This window comes from Gobio gobio (assembly GCF_949357685.1).
Source record: "Gobio gobio genome assembly, chromosome: 12".
Taxonomy (NCBI): domain Eukaryota; kingdom Metazoa; phylum Chordata; class Actinopteri; order Cypriniformes; family Gobionidae; genus Gobio; species Gobio gobio.
In genome coordinates this window covers 31,285,036-31,306,939 of record NC_137105.1, presented here as the reverse complement: position 1 = coordinate 31,306,939, position 21,904 = coordinate 31,285,036, and the positions used below count along the sequence as shown (strand labels likewise).

The 21,904-nt window shown below is 40.9% G+C and overlaps 1 protein-coding gene across 1 annotated transcript; it reads left to right on the top strand.

The window, feature by feature from the left end:
* Positions 1-775: 775 nt before the first annotated feature.
* fsaf1 (40S small subunit processome assembly factor 1) lies at positions 776-20,680 on the top strand. The gene is given in 8 exon segments (XM_079830760.1): positions 776-948; positions 1,974-2,224; positions 4,178-4,237; positions 12,096-12,103; positions 12,105-12,189; positions 17,547-17,633; positions 17,751-17,788; positions 18,802-20,680. Coding segments are annotated over 8 exon segments (741 nt in total). The 5' UTR covers positions 776-860; the 3' UTR covers positions 18,926-20,680.
* The last annotated feature ends 1,224 nt before the right edge of the window (positions 20,681-21,904 follow it).

Below are 21,904 nucleotides of genomic sequence, written 5' to 3'. Positions count from 1 at the left end.
GTCAAACGAGTATGAAACAGCAGTTACTGGGTGGGCGGGGTTTGGCGGTATGGCTATCAGATTGGGATATGTAAAGATAATCATTTTATTTATAATTATTTATTATTATAATTTTGGTGCTATGAGCTATTTTTTTAATGCCACTTGTGAAACGTATTACGTAAATCACTTCTCTGTAAACAGCAACAAAAACGAATCGAAAACTGATTGGCTAAACTACCAGATTTAGCCAATCAGAAACGCCCTCAACCTGTCAATCATTTTGTGATTTTGAGTTTGCTGGTTTAAGGTTAACTGATCCGTTTTTAGAACTTTTTAAAGATAGATTTGTTGAATAAATATGCCTGAAATTTGCAAAACGGAAGAAATATCGTATATTTCCTATAACATTTCGCAATATATTTACACACGTGGTACCATTTACTTTTCTCAGCGCTAACCGTATCGGCCAATCACTGACGTTTGTGATGACTAGATTGCTGTTTTCATTTAATCTCTTTATTTGAACAATCTGTACGAATTTGTATTACAAGTAGCACTTTTGAAAGTATTAGATTTAAAAGATTATACTTTGTATCGTACAACTGTCTCCATTAAGACGAAAACGTCGTGAGATTTTAGTGCGGTTTAATGGAGGTCTGACTCTCTGATCCTCAACGCGCCGCCTAGAGGAAAAACAGCCACTTTTCGAAAGACGTTAGAAGTTGTTCCTTCTCATGGGCGGTGTCAAAATTGTTACTTCCGGGATGAAGAGCAGATTGACGGAAAGTGAGAAAGGACATTTCGCGTGTGTCATGCACGCACGTGAAACACACGAGAACGAGGGTTTCTGTTAAAATCTTGTTTTATTTTTCAAAAAAATGAGCGTAACAAGAGATCAACACGGCGGAGAGGTGGATGATGATCGTTTTTTCCTCGACCAAGTTCTGGACAAGTTGTATGATTTCGGTGAGAGTCAATGTTTAGGCCAACATATGAACACATTTTCAACGTTACAGCTCTTTTGCATATGCTGATTAACACCATTAATAGCGCCAAAATTGTTTGATAACTTCACCCTATGCTAGTGTTCTGCATAAAGTGCTGTGTGTGTGTGTGTGTGTGTGTGTGTGTGTGTGTGTGTGTGTGTGTGTGTGTGTGTACACGTACAGTCAAACTAAAATTATTCAGAAACCAGATACATTGTTTTACTAGTGGGTGCAGGACACTAGTTAATTTATGTAAGTGAGCATAGCAAATAAACTGGCATATTATACCCAAAACATTCTTCATACAGTGGACTACCAGTAAAATGTATTTTAAAAATGTGGGACAAAAATTATTCAGACACTTTTTTTCTTTAATTGCTAATGCCACATTTTACACCACAGACTGAATAAAATTAAGCATTGCTCTGTAATTGGTTGACCTAAATTGGTATTATCTAATTATGTACTTACATTTAACAGCTGATTGGTCGATTGTAATCCATTACATACCTTTATATCAAAGTTATCTGACATTATCAAGACGAATTTGTTGATGAGTTCTTGTCATATTTTATTACCATTTTCTAAACTATAGCGAATAAACTGTGATAATGTAAGAAAATGTTGAAGGTGTCTGAATAAATTTAGGTTTGACTGTATATTCCAAAATGTACTGAAACAGAACTTAGTATGCAACGATAAACATTTCAAACAATAGTAATCCCAGCACTGTATAATTGCCTCTGTGTAAAGAGTTGTAACAAGTCAATAAATAAAAATAAATAAAAGGTTGTTATTAATTCCAACTAATTTGGAAATGCATTGCATTGTGGGATACAGTATTGCACACTATGCACTTTGGCAAAGGTTATTTTTGGTATCCTATGCATAGAGTAAAATTTGTACACCGTGCATAATATAGTCATACAATCTAAGTATGCTAATGACAGTCTATGACGTTTCTAAATACTGGTTATCCTATTTTATGTCATTTTTCATGTTTAGGTGATGGAGACCACAAAAGATTGAAGAAGTCTCAGAAAAGGAAGAAGAACTTTTCTAAAGATGAGATCAATTCTGAGGAAAACACGCATACTGTCAAACATAACACGGACTCAGAGAAGCCCATGACAAACTCAACAGTATGTGAAAACATACTATCTGGAACTAAACAATCCAATGTGGAGGTTATTACATTTATTGATCCTCGGAGGAAGAAGAAAAAAATACCAAAGACTGTTGAGCTAGTGAAGAAGGTAAGAGGAACATTCAGCCTCAGAAGTACATTATCTTCATCTTTGCTTCATGCCATGGACAATCTGTTTCTGTATTTTTTGTTTTTGTTTTTGAGCCAATCACCGTTCTTCGTACGTCGCTAACTCCGTTAGCTGGATTTGATTGTTGATGATTTGGCATGATCTTGGATTGTTTGGTTCTTCAACGCTCATCCTGGACTTGCTCGGCAGCAGGGTTATTTCATGTAAACCGGATTCGATTGCATCTTTTTAAGCAGCATTCAAATTTGTCCCAACCACTGTTACTTTATTACAAGAGTTCCTTACTGAACCAGGGGCAATAATAATTTAAAATAATAATATAAAAATCTATTTGACAATAATATTATAATGTTGTGTGTGTAATAGGCCTACTATAGACACAGCCACTTGATTGAGAGATTTATTGTGATGGAATAATAACTTTATAATTTTATTGGATTCTTACACACAATGTACAGTTAATCTTAGCCGTGCATTAATTTGAGTGGCGACAGATATTATGGGAGTGACCCTTAAGAAATTTTTATTAATGCTGTCAAGTAACAAATCTGCTTCAAATATAATTAAAAGTAAATGAATTGCTAATTCCAACACTGAAATAAAAATGTAAAGGGTGTAGGCTACACAAATACTATAGAAGTGCGAATATAAATAATCGGGAATCATGTTTTTTTTTTTTTTTAACTGTGCACATTTCATTTATCAGTTATAACTTTTATGTTGTTTTGGTCCCTTGGCTGTTTCCTTATGAAGGTCTAGAAATTCGTCATTTTTTTCGGCAGGTGGCTTTTTTAATTATATGATGTCATTTACATTGCTGTCTTGCCGCAAGCGCTGCATTGCTGACCGTGGTTTCAAGTATCTGCCCTCTTCAGGGAACACAAGAACGCACAGTAATCTCAGACAATTTAATACAGATATTTTAATCCAATCCACAAATTCGTTTGAAGAACCAAATTAGCCAGAGATCAGTTGATCACGATTAGAAGATCTGGGATCTGTCTAATCATCTCAGATGTATTTCGTACCAGATGCGAGGTACGAAAAACGGACCCCTGAGCCCTAAATGCCATGTGATTGATTCTATATGCTCTAATCTCTAGATATAGAGTGCTGCAGTGATTAAATATTTTTGTAGGCCATCCCGGAGGTTATTCTGCCTTCCTTCAAGAACAGGAATCATGGAGGACAGCAGGTTTATTCTTGCCTATTTAAAAACTTATTTAAACCAAAATTATATATGGCATCCCATTCATTGACAATCATAAAAACATTCACCATGCTATCTATAGTCATCTTGCTGGACTTTCGGTCAAATATAGGTATTTGTACTACTTTAATGACAAGACAGACAAGACGATGTAGCTGTTGTAGAAAAACGAATAAAGGTCATCAGTCAAAGCAGCAATCTTTTATGGCCCGCCCAACTCTGGAACTTGGGTATCAGAATTATTCCCAAGCTTCCCAGTAGTAATTACAACTTGAGAGGCCATTCATGCCCAATTTTTAACTAGGAAATTATTCATATAACTCGTGAACGCAGTATTAGCATCCCCCTCCCCTCCCCCAGAGTTGCAAGATAGGTTGCAATTACTTTTTTCTTATTCCGTGGCAGAAACAAATAAAACAGAAATGTGAGGTGTAAACTTGCAATCACAGGTTTATATAATACAAGTCGCAAGTACCTTTTTTTTATTCTATGACAGAAACAAGCTTCCATAAGTTACAACATATTCCAGCAGGAGCTAACTGCTGTCAAACCTTTATCTTCTGGGTAATCCATGTCTAGCTCAAGCACACGGGAATTCAAAGGCTTTGTGTTTTAAGGAATACGTGCATGAAAGAAAGAATGAATGAACCCTACAAAAAGTAACAGCTGACTGCAACTGCATTCACCCATCATCTGTTTCATCCCAATTTTTTCATCCTCAGGCTCCTGATGTCAAAGAAAAGAAGAAAAAAGTCTCAGATGAGAAACTAACGATAGAAAAGGTGAGATTATTGCAATTTTCGAAACCAAGTGAGATGGTTATGCAGTCAATGAAAATTCACAAAAGGCATCATGGTACCAAAAAATAGGAAACTTAATTATCTTGCTTAGTAAGACGCCTCACTTTAAGGACATTTCCTTCATTAATCCTGCAGACAATGTAGTTCCTTTTAGCTGAAGGATTTGGGCCTGTCCCAATTAGTGTTTAAAGCTACACTGTGTAACTTTTTTAGTTTATTCTTAGCTAAAAACGTTTCGGTTACTAACGTAACCTCGGTTCCCTAAGATGAGGGAACGAGTATTGCGTTTTGCTAAAACGCTATGGGGGAATTCCTTTCCTTGAGATATTGAAGCTAATTTTTATCCAAAAATACCATGTACACGCAGTGCAGCTGCACAACTCTCAGCAGGAAGCAGCTGCGTGCTGATTGGCTGTGCCGCTGCAACTGCAGCAACCTATGGCGAGACCGTGGGGCGGGACGGACCAATCAGGTCCTTCCAAATTTCTGCCACAAGGGGCAACAGAATTTGCATAGCCAAGGGTATATAAGACCCACTCTCGCAAGGTTAGTCAGGTTAATAGGTTAATTCAACTGAAGCGACTCCTGAGTAAGTGAGCAAGCACGGCAAGCAAAACGCAATACTCGTTCCCTCATCTTAGGGAACCGAGGTTACGTTAGTAACCGAAACGTTCCCTTACGAGAATACTCTCGTATTGCGTTTTGCTAAAACGCTATGGGGGACCAATGCAAAACGCTGTGCTTGATTAACGGCTCTAAAGCCGACGACACCAAACCCAGGCCAACCTAGGTGGGCCCGTAATATGATATCAAGAAGTCCCAAAATGAGCCAGACCTGAGTCAAGCCCTTAATGAGAATGAACACGATATACGTGTAATATAATGTATAGACCGGACATAGTCGGGCCAGGAATAATGAATGGCCAGATAATTCGAGCCGTATAAGGAATGTGCTATGACTTATACAATACTTAACCCAGACCAGACTTTTCGAGCCTTAAGGGGTTAAAACTGTACACAGCAAGAAGCCCAGCCTATAAGGCCGGGACATCTAAATTATAAATCTGATAAAGTGGACGGGGAGGCCCAGCCTGCCGCCACACAGATATCATTTAGAGAAATGCCAGTAGACCAAGCCCACGAAGAGGCCATGCCTCTAGTAGAATGGGCTTTAATGCCTAAAGGGCAGCTGAGATCTTTAGACTCATAAGCCAGCGAGATGGCAAGACAAGTCCCATATAGGGACTGAAGAGGGGTGAGGTGGGTGAAGCCTTCTAGCCCTTTTAAGGAAGCGAACAATGTTAGTCCGTTCACTTGAACGTGATACGCTGCTATAGCAGCCACATAATTTTGAGCGTGGAGGGGGAACGACCCGCGTCCAGAAGCTCTTGTAAAATGTAAGCACTTCTGACACTTCACAATCATGTGGGGTCAGACTTCGCGCTTTACACCAGTCCGAAAAGACTGACCATTTGTCTGAATAGAGCCGCCTGGTCGCGGGGGCTCTAGCTTCAGTAATGGTATTCAATAAATTTTCAGAGAGGTTCTCATGTACCCGCTGATGGGCCAGACATGAAGCGCCCATCGATCGGGACGGGGATGCCAGATCTGCCGTCCCGCCTGCATGAGGAGGTCTCTCCTCAGCGGGACCGGCCACGAATCTGTATCCGACATCTGACTCAGTAGTGAGAACCAAGGTTGATTTCTCCAAAGCGGGGCTATTAAAGCACAGCGCATCTGCTCTCCCTAATCCTCTCTATGACCTGAGGTAACATTGAGATTGGGGAAAAAGCATAAAGAAGAAGGTTGGGCCATTCGTGGGCCAACGCATCCTTGTGCTTGGAGAATTATATTCAGCATTGAGCATAGTCTTGTGAGGCGAAAAGATCCACTTTTGCCTCTCCAAGAACTGCCCCAATTGTCTGAATTGCACCTGGACAGCATGTCCGGACCCAAATTCAGAATGCCTGGCACATGAGTCGCTCTCAGCGTATTGTGCTCTGCCCATATTAGGACTTCTTACGCCATTGTGTGCAGATCGATCATTTTCAGACCGCCTTGGCGATTTATATAGGCTACCACCGACCTGCTGTCCGTTCGGACCAGGGCATGGTGGTGCTTTATGTACGGAAGGAAAGCTCTTAGCGATAGCGTGACCGCTTTCATCTCTAGACAGTTTATGTAAAGGCTCCTCTCCGAGTCTGACCAGAGACCGGAGACTGGCCTGCCCTCGTGAAGGGCTCCCCAACCTAGGTTGGATGCATCTGTCGAGATAACTTTCCACTTCGTAACAGTGCCCAAACTCACGCCCGTCTGGTACCAGACGGGATTTTTCCAAGGAGCCAGAGCCAACACACAGCTGTGGTCTACCTTGATTTGCAATCGGCCCGAGAGCCATGCGTGAGCTGGAACGCGGCGATTCAGCCAGTGCTGTAGGGGGCGCATGTGCAACAGACCCAGTCTGAGAACTAGCGCCGCCGAGGCCATGAGACCCAGCATCCTCTGAAAGTGTTTGAGAGGAATGTGTGCACCGGACCTGAGGGAAACCGCTCGGTTCTGAACAGGGAGCGCGCGCTGTGACGTCAGTCGCGCGCTCATCTGCAGTGAGTCCAATACTGTTCCCAGAAACGAAACTTTCTGTGTGGGAGACAATAAACTCTTTGCCACGTTGATTCTGAGTCCCAAGCATTCTAAATGGTTGAGAAGCCAAGATCTGTGGTTTAACAACTGTATCTCTGACTGAGCTATTCTGAGCCAGTCGTCAAGATAATTGAGAATTCTCATTCCCCGAAGCCTCAGCGGGGTTAGCGCCACTTCCATGCACTTAGTGCGGGGAGTCAGAGGTAGACCAAAAAGGTAGCACCTTGTATTGGTAAACTTTCCCCTCGAAGGCGAATCTCAAGAATGGCCTGTAATGAGGGGCTATTTGTATGTGGAAAAAGGCATCCTTTAGATCCACAGTGAAAACCCAATCACCCGGGCGAATGTGCGCGAGGATTTGTTTCATTCTCAACATTCTGAACGGGCGCTTCATAAGGGCTTTGTTCAGATGTCTGAAATCTAGAATGGCCTGAGACCACCACCCTTCTTTTGGCACAAGGAAGTAGCGACTGTAAAAGCCTGACTTGCTCTGTGAGGGGTGCACGGTTTCCACCGCTCCCTTAATTTAACAGTTTGATATTTCGGTTCGAAGCACGTGACTCATGTCACTTCTCACCGCTGTCTCTACCACAGTGCGAAAGCACGGTGGTCTGTGAGCGAACTGTAGCGAGTAACCTTGTTATCGAAGCCAAGGGTTGAATTAATTTGTGGGGCGGGTCACTGAATAACAGGGACCTGTTAGCCCGGATGCATTGTGCTAGTAGCACTGTGAGAGGCGGCATGCACTGAATGGTGACGCACGCCTTATTGGGTCGCCTTGGAAGTGGCGCTTACCAAGGGGATTGTGTTTGTGTACAGAAGAGCACGTTGCTCACGGGCTCATAAATAGTAAATAGGGAAATGGTGTTCCCAGCCGCCTGAGTGCAGGGGGCCGGAGAACGCAGAATAGCGGCGAACGCTTTGTGTCGCCGGGGAAATGGTGCATGTGTACAGGCGAGCGCGTTTGTTTGCGGGCTCGTCGATTGTAGGAATAATGTTTCCAGCCGCCTGAGTGCAGGGAGCTGGGGAACATAGGGAAGTGCTTGAGTGTAGGGGTACAACTTTGATGTTGGCACCTGCCTACAGATGAACTCGTAACACTGTGTTTAGATAGTGTTACTGTAAAGTGGACGCATTCTTGCGGATTAGTCCAAGTGCACGTGAGCGGCCTAGCCACTAGAAAAGCTCTGATTCATTGTAAATAATGTGTGGTGGCGTGCACTGTATAATGGGCGCCACTACATTAGAGTATTCGCGGCGTATGCCAGCGAGCAAATTCACAGAGGTAAACGCATAACAGCGTCAATGTGCAACTGAGCATGTTTGGCCACAGGCTAGTTATTGCAATGTTACATCTCCAGTCACCTGAACTAAGGGAACTGGGAGAATATCAGGTTTATTGAGTGATTTTGTGGCACTGAATTAACAGTGCTTATGCAGGAGTGCACACTATGTAGTGGACACATTACCTACAGTGTTGAACCACTCCAGCCGCCTGAATAGGGGAACTGGGAGAAGTGATATTTGAGGGGGAAAAAGGCGCAAGCTAGGCAGCCATTTTATGACATCGTTATGCTCTAGACGGAGAGCGCGTGTTATGACACGCTCTAGTCAGCGAACGCGCGCTGTGCATATAAGGCTGTTTACCTTTGGCAGCAAGCGCGCGCTGCAGCGAGAACGGCTGTAACGTAAGCGCATTCTCGGTATATCCAGCAGCCTGAGTTCGCATGTCTCTCCTCTAGCATTCTCTGCCCGTGGCATATCAGGGCGGCGGGGTGAGAGAGAAGGAAGAGTGAGGAGAGCTTATGTTGAGTTCACTTGTGTGTAGAAGTGCACATCTTCCATCCGCGTGGCGGCAGTATCACATTCTCTGTCAGCGGCCATTTCAGGGCGGCGGAGTAAGAGAAGGAGCGAGTGAAAAGCCCCGTATGGCCGCGGAGCCATTAGCACGGCGGGAATAACATTCTCTATCCACGGCCATTTTAGAGCGGCGGAGGAGAGAGAGGGAGGCGCGTGGAGAGCTCCATAAGTCCGCGGCGTCATCAGCGCAGCGAGGATATAACATTCTCGGTCCGCGGCGCGTTTCAGCGCGACGGAATGAGAGGAAGGGAGAGCTCTGTATGTCCGCAGCGGGGATATAACGTTCTCTGTCCACGGCCATTTTAGAGCGGTGGGGATGAGAGAGGAAGGAGTGAAACTCTGTATGTCCGCGGCGTCATCAGTGCGGCGGGGAAATCTTCTCCGTCCGCGGCGCTTCTCAGCGCGACGGAACGAGAGAAAGGGAGAGCTCCGTATGCCCGCGGCGCCATAGAGCGGCGGGGGGTATCACATTCTCTGTCCGCGGCGCATTTCAGCGCGACGGAACGAGAGAAGAGGAGCGTTCCGCCTGTCCTCGGCTTTATTTGAAGCGGCGGAGGACCAATGTTCTCTGTTCGCGGCGTAAACACGCGGCGGGCACGAGAGAAGAGAGGTGGAGAGCTAGAAGCTCTTAGAAGTGGCGTTGGCAGCAACGCACACATCATAAACACACATAAACATAGTATAAAGGATATTTTAACGCCAGATGGCTCAGCTGGAACAGCAGGCGGCTGAAGGCGGAGACCAGGTTAGAATCCGTCGTCCTCAGGGCTGCAGGGAATTCTGCTGGGTGCGTGTCGACGGCGGGCTTCCATCCGGAGCTCAACGATTGCAAGTCGCGGTAGAAGAATTAATCTGACTAACCTTGCGAGAGTGGGTCTTATATACCCTTGGCTATGCAAATTCTGTTGCCCCTTGTGGCGGGAATTTGGAAGGACCTGATTGGTCCGTCCCGCCCCACGGTCTCGCCATAGGTTGCTGCAGTTGCAGCGGCACAGCCAATCAGCACGCAGCTGCTTCCTGCTGAGAGTTGTGCAGCTGCACTGCGTGTACATGGTATTTTTGGATAAAAATTTGCATCAATATCTCGAGGAAAGGAATTCCCCCATAGCGTTTTAGCAAAACGCAATACGAGAGTACTCTCGTAAGGGAACACTTAGTTCTTTCAAAACTATATTTGCTCATTAATGTATATTTACTTCTTTCAACTAATAAAGTATTCTCGTAAATTTATAATCTGCCATTGAAAATGCATACGGGTAATGGGTTTGAATGCGGGTTGCCATGTTGCCCCTCCATCTTGAAAGTACATCAGCCAAAGAGGGACATACCCGTGAATTCAAGCTTCGCCTTTCGCGTTTTAACACTCGATGGCACCGTGTCGAATGTGGACGAGGTCGAACTGGAAGCCGTATTAATCTTGGACTAAATCGGCCACTGTAGGAGTTAAAACGAAATCAGAATTGAGTGGAAGAGAAACTAATATTCACTGGATGGTCATATACCTTTTAACCGCTAGATGGGGGAAAATATCACACAGTGTAGCTTTAAAATGATGACCTCGATACGATATCTGACTAAAATACCTCAACTATTCTCTCCCCTAATTTTTCTCTTTTTTAAAAAAATTAAAAGCCACAGTGTAAATGTACAGAGATGTTTGCAAAAATCACATTATCAATCATGTTAATATTCTTTAACCTTTCACAATTCTGAACAGGTTGTGATGGGTTCGGTGATATGACCAAATTCTTATTTTATGATATGATAATTTTTAATGTAAATTTATAATCACAATATAGTTCTTTAATTTAATTTAATTTTTTCTTTGTTATTAAAAATAAGCAAAGATGCAAACAATATGCAAACAATATGACATACTATATAAGAAAGATACAAATTAAATAAACAGTGGTTTACATTTTTCAGGCAGGCTACAGTAGGTCTATTTAAAAGAAGCATTCAAGTAAGAAATTAAATAATCAAATGTTTAAAAAAAAAAATTTTTAAATTCAGTCAAGCATTGGGGGATTTTCTGTTTTATTTTGTGATTTGATTAACATTAATGACACAGACAACAGCAGATTAGGCTACTGTCACTTTAAGACCTGCATGGATCCAATACATTGGAACAAAGGGGGGAAAAAAGATAATGCATCCAACGCAAAAAGAACAAACTGCTCTCTGTGACAACAAATAATTTCTGAGACATATAAAAGCTTTGTTCAAAATGAACGACTCATTCATGATAGACCCATCACTAATTGGGTCAGGCCCAGTGCAAAAAAATAAATTCAAGATGATTGACAAAATGAGAGAAACATAAATATATAGTCAGAATTCATTTGATACTGAAAACTATCAACAAATATAGTTTAAAATCCTTTTTAAAAAGAATATTGCATTTTTGCTTAGCAACATGCTAATGACAAACTCTTGAAATAATTTGCTGTGCAGACCGTTACTTCCCTCATGGATTTTGCTTATGTCTCTTTTGTCGTCTTTGAAATCAGTTGTGAGTTGAGTCTCTTGTTCTCAGTTTATAGAGGGATATTCTGCTTATGGATACAAGTGCAATCCCCTCATATACTGCTAACTCTCCTCTCCTACCTCACATCTGCCTTCACTTTGTTATTTGCACTACTGGAATGTCAATTTGCACTACCGACTGTTTATTACAGTAACAACTGTTTACTTATGCATCTTGCACTACAATACCTTAATTGGATTATGCTCATTTGCACTGACGACTGTTATTTACAGTACCAACTGTTTACATTTGCACCGTACTTCTAACTGTAATATGCAATCACTTTCCACTGCACTTTTACACTTTTTTCGGATAGCTTCTGTCCATACTTTATTGCACTACCTTAATCCACTGCTATATTCCTCATCTTAGCCTAACATATCATTGTATACCTCTATCTGTAAAATTCTGTTTATAGTAATAGCCATCTGTATATTTATTCACTGTACATATTCACCTGTAAATTCAGTTTATAGTAATAACCATCTCTCTCTCTCTCTCTCTCTCTCTCTCTCTCTCTCTCTCTCTCTCTCTCTCTCTCTCTCTCTCTATATATATATATATATATATATATATATATATATATATATATATATATTATATATTATATATTTATTGTATATCCTGCACTTGCTGCTATTGCACTTCTGGTTAGACCTAAACTGCATTTCGTTGCCCTTGTACCTGTACTTGTGTAATGACAATAAAGTTGAATCTAATCTAAAGTCAGTAACTTCCATGGCTGAAACTCATTTACGGTATGATGAGCCAGTAATTTCTTCAATGTCCCATGAACATGTTTTGTGTCCACAGGCCCGGTTTGGTTCACAGCTTTGGACTGTCAGGGTATGAGAAGCAGCAGCAGAGGGTCTTTGAGCAGGACAGAGCCATCATGCTGGGAGCCAGAGTGAGTTAAACACAGATCCAATAATCAGGTGCAGCACTGGTGGGCCTGAAACATACTCGCAGCCCTTCTATCTGCTTTGTTCAGAAATGCCTCAGAATGCAATTCATAACCCATCGCAAGTACATATTCTCAGCATTGCCACAAGGGATAGCAGGCAAACAGAATTTCGCAGAGACCCTTAGGCCATATATTACATGCTTCAAGTGACCCAATTCAGATTTCCTGGAGAAGATCGGATATGACCCACGAACATGAAAGCAGGAAAAAAGGACATGGATTCTGATATTCTCAGATCAATAACAATAAATCTATAAATATTTTCTATTTTAAAAATAATTCATTTGATACTGAAAACTATCAACAAATATAGTTTAAAATCATTTAAAAAAATAATATTGCCTTTTTGCATTTCATCCATTGCAAATCGAGCTGTTTTACTTCCTTTTTGGCCTAAGAGTTTCCAGGTCAGTACTACTTGGGTTGTTTCGCCAAGTGTAAATGCAGATATCGGATATGGGTCACTTTTAAAAGATGGTTTAAGCTGGTCATCAAATTTGTTTTTAATATAGGAATTGGTCATCAAGAGCTGCATAGTAAATTTGGCTTTAGTTAAAGGTGCTGTATGTACGTTTTTGACTGTACTAAAGCATAAAAATACCATAATATATTTGCAGATATTTAGGAAACATGCTGAGTTCACATAAAAGTTTCTCAGAAAAAACAATGCTACAGCCAGTCATTCTACTTTGAAATGTGCGTTCCGTGTTGGAATGTCTATTTTTGTTTTGGTCTGTGCGATTAAAGCACGTTGCCAATTTACCCAATAGCATTTCGACACCACAGGTTGCCAGTTGGTGGAAAACACAGCGTATCGCTGCTATGGAAACCAGCGAACAAACTGGGTCAGAGATCCCAAATTCTACCTGACCTAAAAAGCCTCGGCATGCATCTAAAAATCTCTATGAATGGAAGCACATTAAAATGTGGATAAATCAACTCATCAACTCGGTGTGCAAGTCTCCTCAGTTTTCATTGTCAATTGGGCTCGTTCCTGTTGCATCTCCTCAAACTGGCAACCCGCGTGAGCGTCGAGTCTGAGGAGGTGGGGCCGGGGCAAACAATATTTTGAATTTGGTCTGCAGTACCAATATCAACCACTAGCTATCATCAACCACTAGCTACATACAGCACCTTTTAAAGCTAGTTGAACTGTTGACGTATACATTTAATAAGCTAAATGACACCTTTCTTTAATGTCACAGACATTAGAAAGTAACACCATCGACATCTTTCCCCCCACGCTTTCAATATGTTGGCAGAGTTATTGTTAACTAAAAGTAAAACCATAAAAAAAACTTTTTTATTACTTGAAATAAAATAAACATTGACTGAAATAAAAAATAAAAAAATCAGTTAAAAAATGTACTATGGAAATGTTGCCTTGGCAAGTACTAAACATTAACTAAACTAAAACTTAACTATATAGACATTAAAAAATGTATAAAAATACAAAAACAAAAAAGGTAGGGTAGGCAATTTCTGAGTGGCTAGCAATAGCGAGCTAGCTTTAAAAGCCCACCCTTTTGCCTCTGCAAAGCGTCACGAGAGTAGCCGTTAAATAACCTCATGTCTCAAAGCACATAACATTATAATAATAATGAACAAAAACAACTTACAGAGCTCTTACTTGTACCACCTGACTGCTGCAGATTCATTTCGGTATTGATAGTGTGGACCGAATGCAATGATTGGACGAACATTTTTTTTGTCCTGAGACTTCCACAGAAGATATATATACATATTTTAATATTTAGACCACTTCTTTTACTGATTGCTATCAGGATATGACGAGAGATTCAACCAGTATAACAAAAAAGTGTTTGTAAAACAAAATTCCCTACCCTACCGTTAAATTAAACTAGAATCGAATTCAAAATGTTAACAAAAACTATAATAGTATACCAATGATGTTATACTATTACAGCCAATAACACTGCTTGGCAGAGCATTTGGATCTGGGTTTGCGTACTTGTGTAGAGTATATTTACATTTACATTTAGTCATTTAGCAGACGCTTTTATCCAAAGCGACTTACAAATGAGAGCAAAAGAAGCAACTAGAACAGTCAAGGGCAACAGTATGCAAGTGCTGTAGCAAGTCTCAATTAATCTAGCTCAGAACACACAGGACAGTTTTTTTTTTTTTTTTTTTTTTTTTTTTTTTATAAATTAGACCGACAGAAAATGAATAGAATGATAAGTGCTATTCTTGATTGGTCAGGTGCTGCTTGAAGAGATGTGTCTTTAGGTGTTTTTTGAAAATGGCTACAGACTCGGCTGCACGAATTGAGATAGGCAGGTCATTCCACCAGGTGGGAACAGCCCAGGAAAAGCTCCGTGAGAGCGATTTCATGCCTCTCTGGTATGGCACCACAAGGCGTCGTTCACTAGCAGAACGTAAGTTCCTGGAGGGTGTTTAGGTCTGAACGAGCGAGTTTAGGTATATTGGTGCAGAGCCAGTGGTTGCTTTGAAGGCGAGCACCAGTGCCTTGAATTTGATGCGAGCAGCTATTGGCAGCCAGTGCAGACTGATGAAGAGAGGCGTGTGCTCTCTTTGGCTCATTAAAGACCAACCTCGCCGCTGCATTCTGGATCAGTTGCAAGGGTTTGATAGTGCATGCCGGAAGGCCCGCTAGAAGAGCATTACAGTAGTCCAGTCTGGAGAGAACAAGAGCTTGGACCAGTAGTTGTGTGGCATGCTCTGATAGGAAGGGTCTAATCTTCCTAATGTTGTATTATGCAAATCTACAGGATCGGGTTGTTGCAGTAATGTGGTCAGTGAATTTTAGCTGATCATCAATTACAACTCCAAGGTTCCTGGCTGTCCTGGACGGAGTTATGGTTGATGAACCTAGCTGAATGGAGAGATTGTGGTGAAGTGCTGGGTTGGCAGAGACAACAAGAAATTCTGTCTTTGCAAGGTTAAGTTGAAGGTGATGTTCCTTCATCCAGGCAGAAATGTCTGTTAGGCAGGCAGCGATACGAACACCAACCGATGGATCATCTGGTTGAAATGAGAAGTAGAGTTGAGTGTTGTCGGCATAGCAGTGATAGGAAAAGCCATGTTTCTGAATGACCGATCCCAGTGATGACATGTAGATGGAGAAGAGAAGTGGTCCAAGCACTGAGCCCTGGGGAACTCCAGTAGCTAGATGATGTGACTTAGACACTTCACCTCTTCATGACACCCTGAAGGACCTACCTGAGAGGTAAGACTTGAACCACTGGAGAGCAGTTCCTGAGATGCCCATCTTCATGAGAGTTGACAGGAGGATCCGGTGGTAAACTGTGTCAAAAGCAGCAGACAAATACAGTAAGATAAGTACTGTGGATTTGGAAGCTGCTCTTGCCTGTCTGAGTGCCTCCATAACCGAGAGCAGGGCAGTCTCAGTTGAGTGCCCGCTTTTGAAGCCGGATTGGTTGATGTCCAGGAGGTTGTTCTGTTCAAGAAACGTAGACCGCTGGTTAAACACCACTCGCTCAAGTGTCTTTGCAATGAAAGGAAGAAGGGATACCGGTCTGTAGTTTTCTAAAAGTGCTGGGTTTAGAGAGGGTTTCTTAAGCAGTGGGGTTACCCGAGCCTGCTTAAATGCTGTGGGGAATGTCCCGGTGTGAAGAGAGGTGTTGACAATGTGAGTGAGTGCAGGAGTAACAGAAGAAGAAATGGCCTGAAGGAGGTGGGTGGGGATAGGATCAAGCGGACAGGTAGTGGGATGATTGGATAGGATGAGTTTGGAGACATCTGCTTCAGAGAGCAGAGAGAAGGAGGGGAGTGAGTGTGCGATGGTTGTTGAGATGTGCGTGTCATTTTGTGGTCTGGAGAATTGACTGCTGATGGAGGAGGTTTTGTTTGTGAAAAATGATGCAAAGTCATCAGCTGTAAGAGTTGATGAAGGAGGGGGAGGAGGAGGACAAAGGAGCAAAGAGAATGTTTTGTAAAGTGCACGAGAGTCAGAGCAGTTGTTGATTTTGTTGTGGTAGTATGTAGTTTTAGCAGTGGAGACATTAGTAGAGAATGAAGCAAGAAGAGACTGATACAGGGTTAGGTCAGTAGCGTTTTTAGTTTTGCGCCACTTCCTCTCTGCCGCCCGGAGTCCAGAGCGATGTTCGCGGAGAACATCAGACAGCCAGGGGGCAGAGGGGGTGGTGCGGGCTGGCCTGGATGTAAGGGGACAGAGGTTGTCTAAGCAGGATGTTAGAGTGGAGCAAAGAGTGTCAGTAGCACTGTTAGTGTCTAGTGCTGAGAACTGAGCAGGTGGAGGGAGTGAGGATGAAACCATAGTGGATAGACGGGAGGGAGAGAGCGAGCGTAGATTACGCCGAAAGGTGATCTGATTCTGTGGGGGAGTGTGTGTTGTGTCAGGAGTCAGTATGAGGTTAAGAGTGATGAGAAAGTGATCTGAGGTGTGCAGTGGAGTAACTAAAGTGTTGTTTGTGGAGCAATAGCGCGTGTAGATAAGGTCCAGATGGTTACCTGATTTGTGAGTAGCTGTAGTAGATACTCGCATGAGGTCAAATGAGGTCAGAAGAGTGGTGAAGTCAGCAGCCTGGGGTTTATCAAGGTGGATGTTGAAGTCACCAAGCAGTACCAGAGGAGTGCCATCCTCAGGGAAGTGAGAGAGGAAAATATCCAATTCCTCTAAGAAGTTACCCAGTTGACCTGGAGGGCGATAAATAACTACAACATGGATTTTAGCAGGATGAGTGTTAGTGATTGAGTGTGATTCAAAAGAGCGGTTGCCAGATAAAGATGTAATGGGCTCAAATTTCCAATCATTTGAGATGAGCAAACCAGTACCTCCACCCCCCCCAATCGGGCGAGGGGTGTGTGAAAAAGTGAAATAATTTGAGAGAGCTGCAGGAGTGGCAGTGTCTTCTGGTTTGATCCAGGTTTCAGTTAGAGCCATGAGACTGAGATGTGAATGAGTGGAAAAAGATGAAATAAAGTCTGCTTTGTTTACAGCAGACTGGCAATTCCACAGACCAATTGGAATGGACATTAATGTAGTAGAGGAAATAGGTACACTACGCAGATTATTAGGATTACGGTGTCTAGAACGTGCTGAGCGTGACTTGCGGGTGTTTGTGGTAATAGTAGCGATTTGCCTTTTATTTCATGCCTTAAAGTTCACCCAAAAATGAATATTGTTGTTCCAAACCTGTATGTGTTTCTTTGAAGATATTTTTTTGATGGGCCCCATTGACTTCTATAGTATTTTTCCCCCATACTATAGAAGTCAACAGTTTTGAGCACATTTTTATAACACTCGTCTTTCCCATGTGTTTTTTTTTCTATAGCCCCCTAAAAGGCAGTATGTTAACTACAAAGTGTATCAACAAAACATAAAAGAACGGAAGATGAAAGAGAAAGAGGAAGCAAAATCTGTAAGTTCAACATTTACATTTGAATGGTTGTTATATGATTAATTTTTAAACCACTTGACTTCATCTGTAGCATGTACAATTGTTCTGCTAACTTTCCTTCTGTTGGTCTTTTGTCAGGAATCACAGAACAAAAGAAGGAAAGAAGGAAAACCAAGGTTTGTGTTTGTTTTAATCACAATGACCATAAGAAGTCTACCTTCATTTGATGTTCTTTGAAAGTTTTCATTTAGATTATTTTGGTATTAGTTTGTATTAGCACCGACTTAGAGTTAGTTCTCCCAAAAATGAAAACTGTCATTAATTATTCACCCTCTTGACGTTCCCAACCCGTAAGACCCTTGTTCATCTACCTTGAAAGTGTTAATTACATTGTGGTCTATGGAGGGGTCAGAGAGCTCTCGGATTTCATCAAAAATATCTTCATTTGTGTTCCGAAGATGAACGAAGGTTTACGGGTTTGGAACGACATGAGGAAAAATTAGTTTTCATTTTAGGGTGAACTAACCCTTTAAGGCCGTGGCGCATCAAGCCAGTTTTAAAAAACTAGCAACGACAACCAGACTGTGTTGTCGCCTTGCATCAGCTGCGTCTCGACCAAAAATTTGGACTTAGGGCGATGGTCAACTAGCATGTGCATTCTGCACCTGCTAAGGACATAACTGTCTATACAATGTAGCATGGACTGCAGATATACAAACCGTAATCAAAGCAGTGCTTGCTTACCATTTTGAATATCAAAGATGTTGATAATTTTCTTAATTCAAGACAGCTTGTTGTTATGAAAATAATATGCTGCTTTCTTCACTTTCATCACTTTTATTCTCATGCACTGACTTGTGACGTTGGCCAACCGTCGGCTTGGTGTGTCACGACCCTTATGGTGCACATTAGCGACATTTCTGCAAAATTTTGCAGGCAAAAAATGCCTTGTCAATAGTGTAGTTATGTATGAAGCACTAAAGTCACTTTTAAACCAAGCAGCTTTCTATTGGTCAATGCAGCAAATTTGCGTGACCAGCATGAACACAAGTGAAATTTGCATGGGGAACTTTTTCGCCTTCTTGTGAAACTCAAAATCTCGCCAATTTTTTTTCCCACAAACCTTTGTAGAGTGCTGGTAACTGTGTCAAGATTAGTGTTGATAATTTTTTTCTTTTTGATTTCCCAGGACTGAGAAAAGTAAATCCTCCTCTAGCGGAGAGCTTGGTGGACAAGTCGGACGCTTCAAAAATGGAATGCTGGTCTTGAGCTCTAAAGACATTCAGAAATTTAAAGTTAAAGGCAGAAAGTAACAGTCAATTAGCAACAGAAAACCTGAGCATATTCAAAATGCAAGAGCATTTATATTTGAATGGAATATCACACTTTGACTGAACTGAAATTGAAATATGCCTTACTTTACTGCAGTCATTATACATACAACACATTTACAATGTCGGTATTGTTAATTTTGAGGTTTCTTCACTTTCGTGTAATTCATCCTTCACTGTTTGCTATACAGACATAAATGTAACCCCTGATTGTACAGCTTTTTGAGGTGTACTTTTTACTTCTCAGCGTGATTAGAAAATTTTTTGGGACCTGTCCTGACTGAGCCTTATCTGTAGACCCAAACCACCCGGAATACCTTAGCAACATGTTAACACTTTTTTTTTTGGCTTTTCGTTGTTATACGGTAGGGGGCACTATTACGCATCTTCTGAAAGAGTACAGATTCTCCTGATCAAAACACATGTGAAGCAGAAATGAGCGATATTAAATGTAATCATATGCATTTGTAAAATAACGCGATCATCAACATTAAACAGCATATAAATCAAAACGGCCTAATGTTACTGAATGAAATGTCAAGCTAGGACTGTGCAAGCTTAAGACAGTTGATGGACTCGATCTACTCCATCTATGTTTGTTGTGGATGTAGTCTTTGACAAAAATTTTATTTTCTCAGCTTTTTGCTCATTATGTTACTACAACAAAATATTCTTGGGGCCATGAATTTTTTTGTTAAAATGCTGGCGCTGGCAACTTTTTCTAAAACGCTGGTGGGAAAACATCTTAGGAAAAACCCTCAACAGCCCATAGAAGGCACACTGTTTCTTCAAGATGTGTAAAAGGGTTGTTTTAATAACAATAAATAATGCTGAAACACTGATTTTTAGAGTTTAATCAATCTGTGTGATGATAACATGACCTGACGGCCGTAATAAGTCATGTGAAAGAGAAACAAAATCTCAGATGAGAGACTCAGAATAAAGACACATGGATCTGTCATCACAGTTTTATTGTTTATTAAAAGGGAAAGACGCTGTTTTTCTTCCACACTAAGTAGTAAGAAAAGAATGTCATATACAATGTATTTGATATACAAACCACAAAGACGTACAAAATATCACATTAGTAAGAGGAAATGAGAGCTCAAGATCACATACAGAAGAAGAGCAGCAAAGACTCCCGCACACACACATTAGTTTCCGTTGAGGATGACGAAGATGTCACACAACACCAGGGCTGTGTACATGTGTGTCCTGTGTCTGCAGATCAATGGAAATATGCGTCTGGGGAAACAGCTTGTCTTTCCCTTTCAAACTCTTCACAATGAGATAAGTGGAGGGCCAAACACCTGACTACTGTACATCCACATAAAATGCTGTATATAAAAATAAATCCTTAAAAGCTTGGTACAGTGATAGATTTCTGTGAATGGGACTACAGAATGTTTTCTGATGATGGCCTGTATAACAAACACCTCAAGACCATTTCATTTTGTGCGTTTTCAAAAGAATCATAAAAGGCCGGGATTCCTCTATGTTCTAGTTTATGGAAAAATCCAATATTATTCATCTGTGCTTTCTGTTGATGGGTGTTTCTTCAACGTTGGCCACTTAGGGTTTTTATGTTAACTTTTTAGTTGTCACATTAAAACGGTAATTTTCATTTAATTTTGGTACTTATACAATGCATTAATAGATTGTATTGTTTTACTGTTGTCCCAGACTTCCCAGATCTTATTTTCTTAAATTCATAAATTATATTTCTAAATCCTATGATGATCTAAACAAAAGAAAAGAACAAACTATTTAATTATTTATTGTGTAAAAATTATATTAATCAACACAACCAAAAACTCTGGCTCTAATAAAGTTGTGCTCCAGATATTTACGTGTGATGAGTAAAGAAAAGTAACTATCACTTGTGAACAGAATATTTTCATTGTGCCTTTGAGCAATAAAAGTATGAACATATCTTCAATTATGTGTATTTAGGATATATAAAATGGTAGCTATGAAATTAGCCTTAGTAAGACAAATTTGAGTTGGCTATTATATTTAAAGAAATGTTTAAAATGTAATTTCTATTTGATGGGATTACATTAGTTACATTTGATGGTAAAAAAAAAATATTTAACTATATACACTCACTCTTAGACATTGTTAATTGGGACAATTTAAGAGTTTATCTTCTAAAAATTGACAAGGCAAAAAGTGGCCGAAGTTGAAGAAGCACCCAGATAGGAGGATGTAGTTTGTTGGTTTCCAGCCTGGGTGAAAACAAACCACATTCCCAAGCAATGGTGCTAATTTTGGCAGATTTTCTACGCATGAGGCACAGCACGAGGTTAACTTCCTCAGCCTAATGAATATTTAAGATTGAGAAATAGGTAGGGAAAACTATTCCTGTCTGAGATTTGGATATTTCAGGTCATTAGGGATGTTGGTTGAGGAAGTAAACTTGATTTCACAGAGTAAAATTTTTCCACCATCCTTTTAGTACACATCCCTCCTCCCACAATTTCTAGGGTAATATCCATAGCTTTACACATGAATTCTCCATTACTGTACAGTTGCTTTATTATCACACATACGCACTCTCAAGTCTCAGCAAACTTTTATGACTGCGCTTTGTTTCATATTCAGTATGTGGCCAGTGATTCTATTATCTATATTGACATAAACTTTTAAATATACTTTAATACAAAGGAAAAAGTCCATTGTGATATTTAAAATTACACTGTAAAAAAAGTTAATTCAGCAAGATAGAGTCTCTTAGACAGACAGCAGTTTTGGCAGGTGTCTCCCACACCACACAATAAGTATAAATTGGATTTAAAGGAATGCACAAGGTTCAGGTTCAGCTATTACTTTGCCCCGCTGATGCTCATGGTGGATGAGGCAAAAAGTATTGTGGCTGAGATGCATATAGCACATATTGTCATGGTGGATGGCTGTAATGGAGGTGCACAACGATGGAGTAAACAAAATAATCTTTTAACT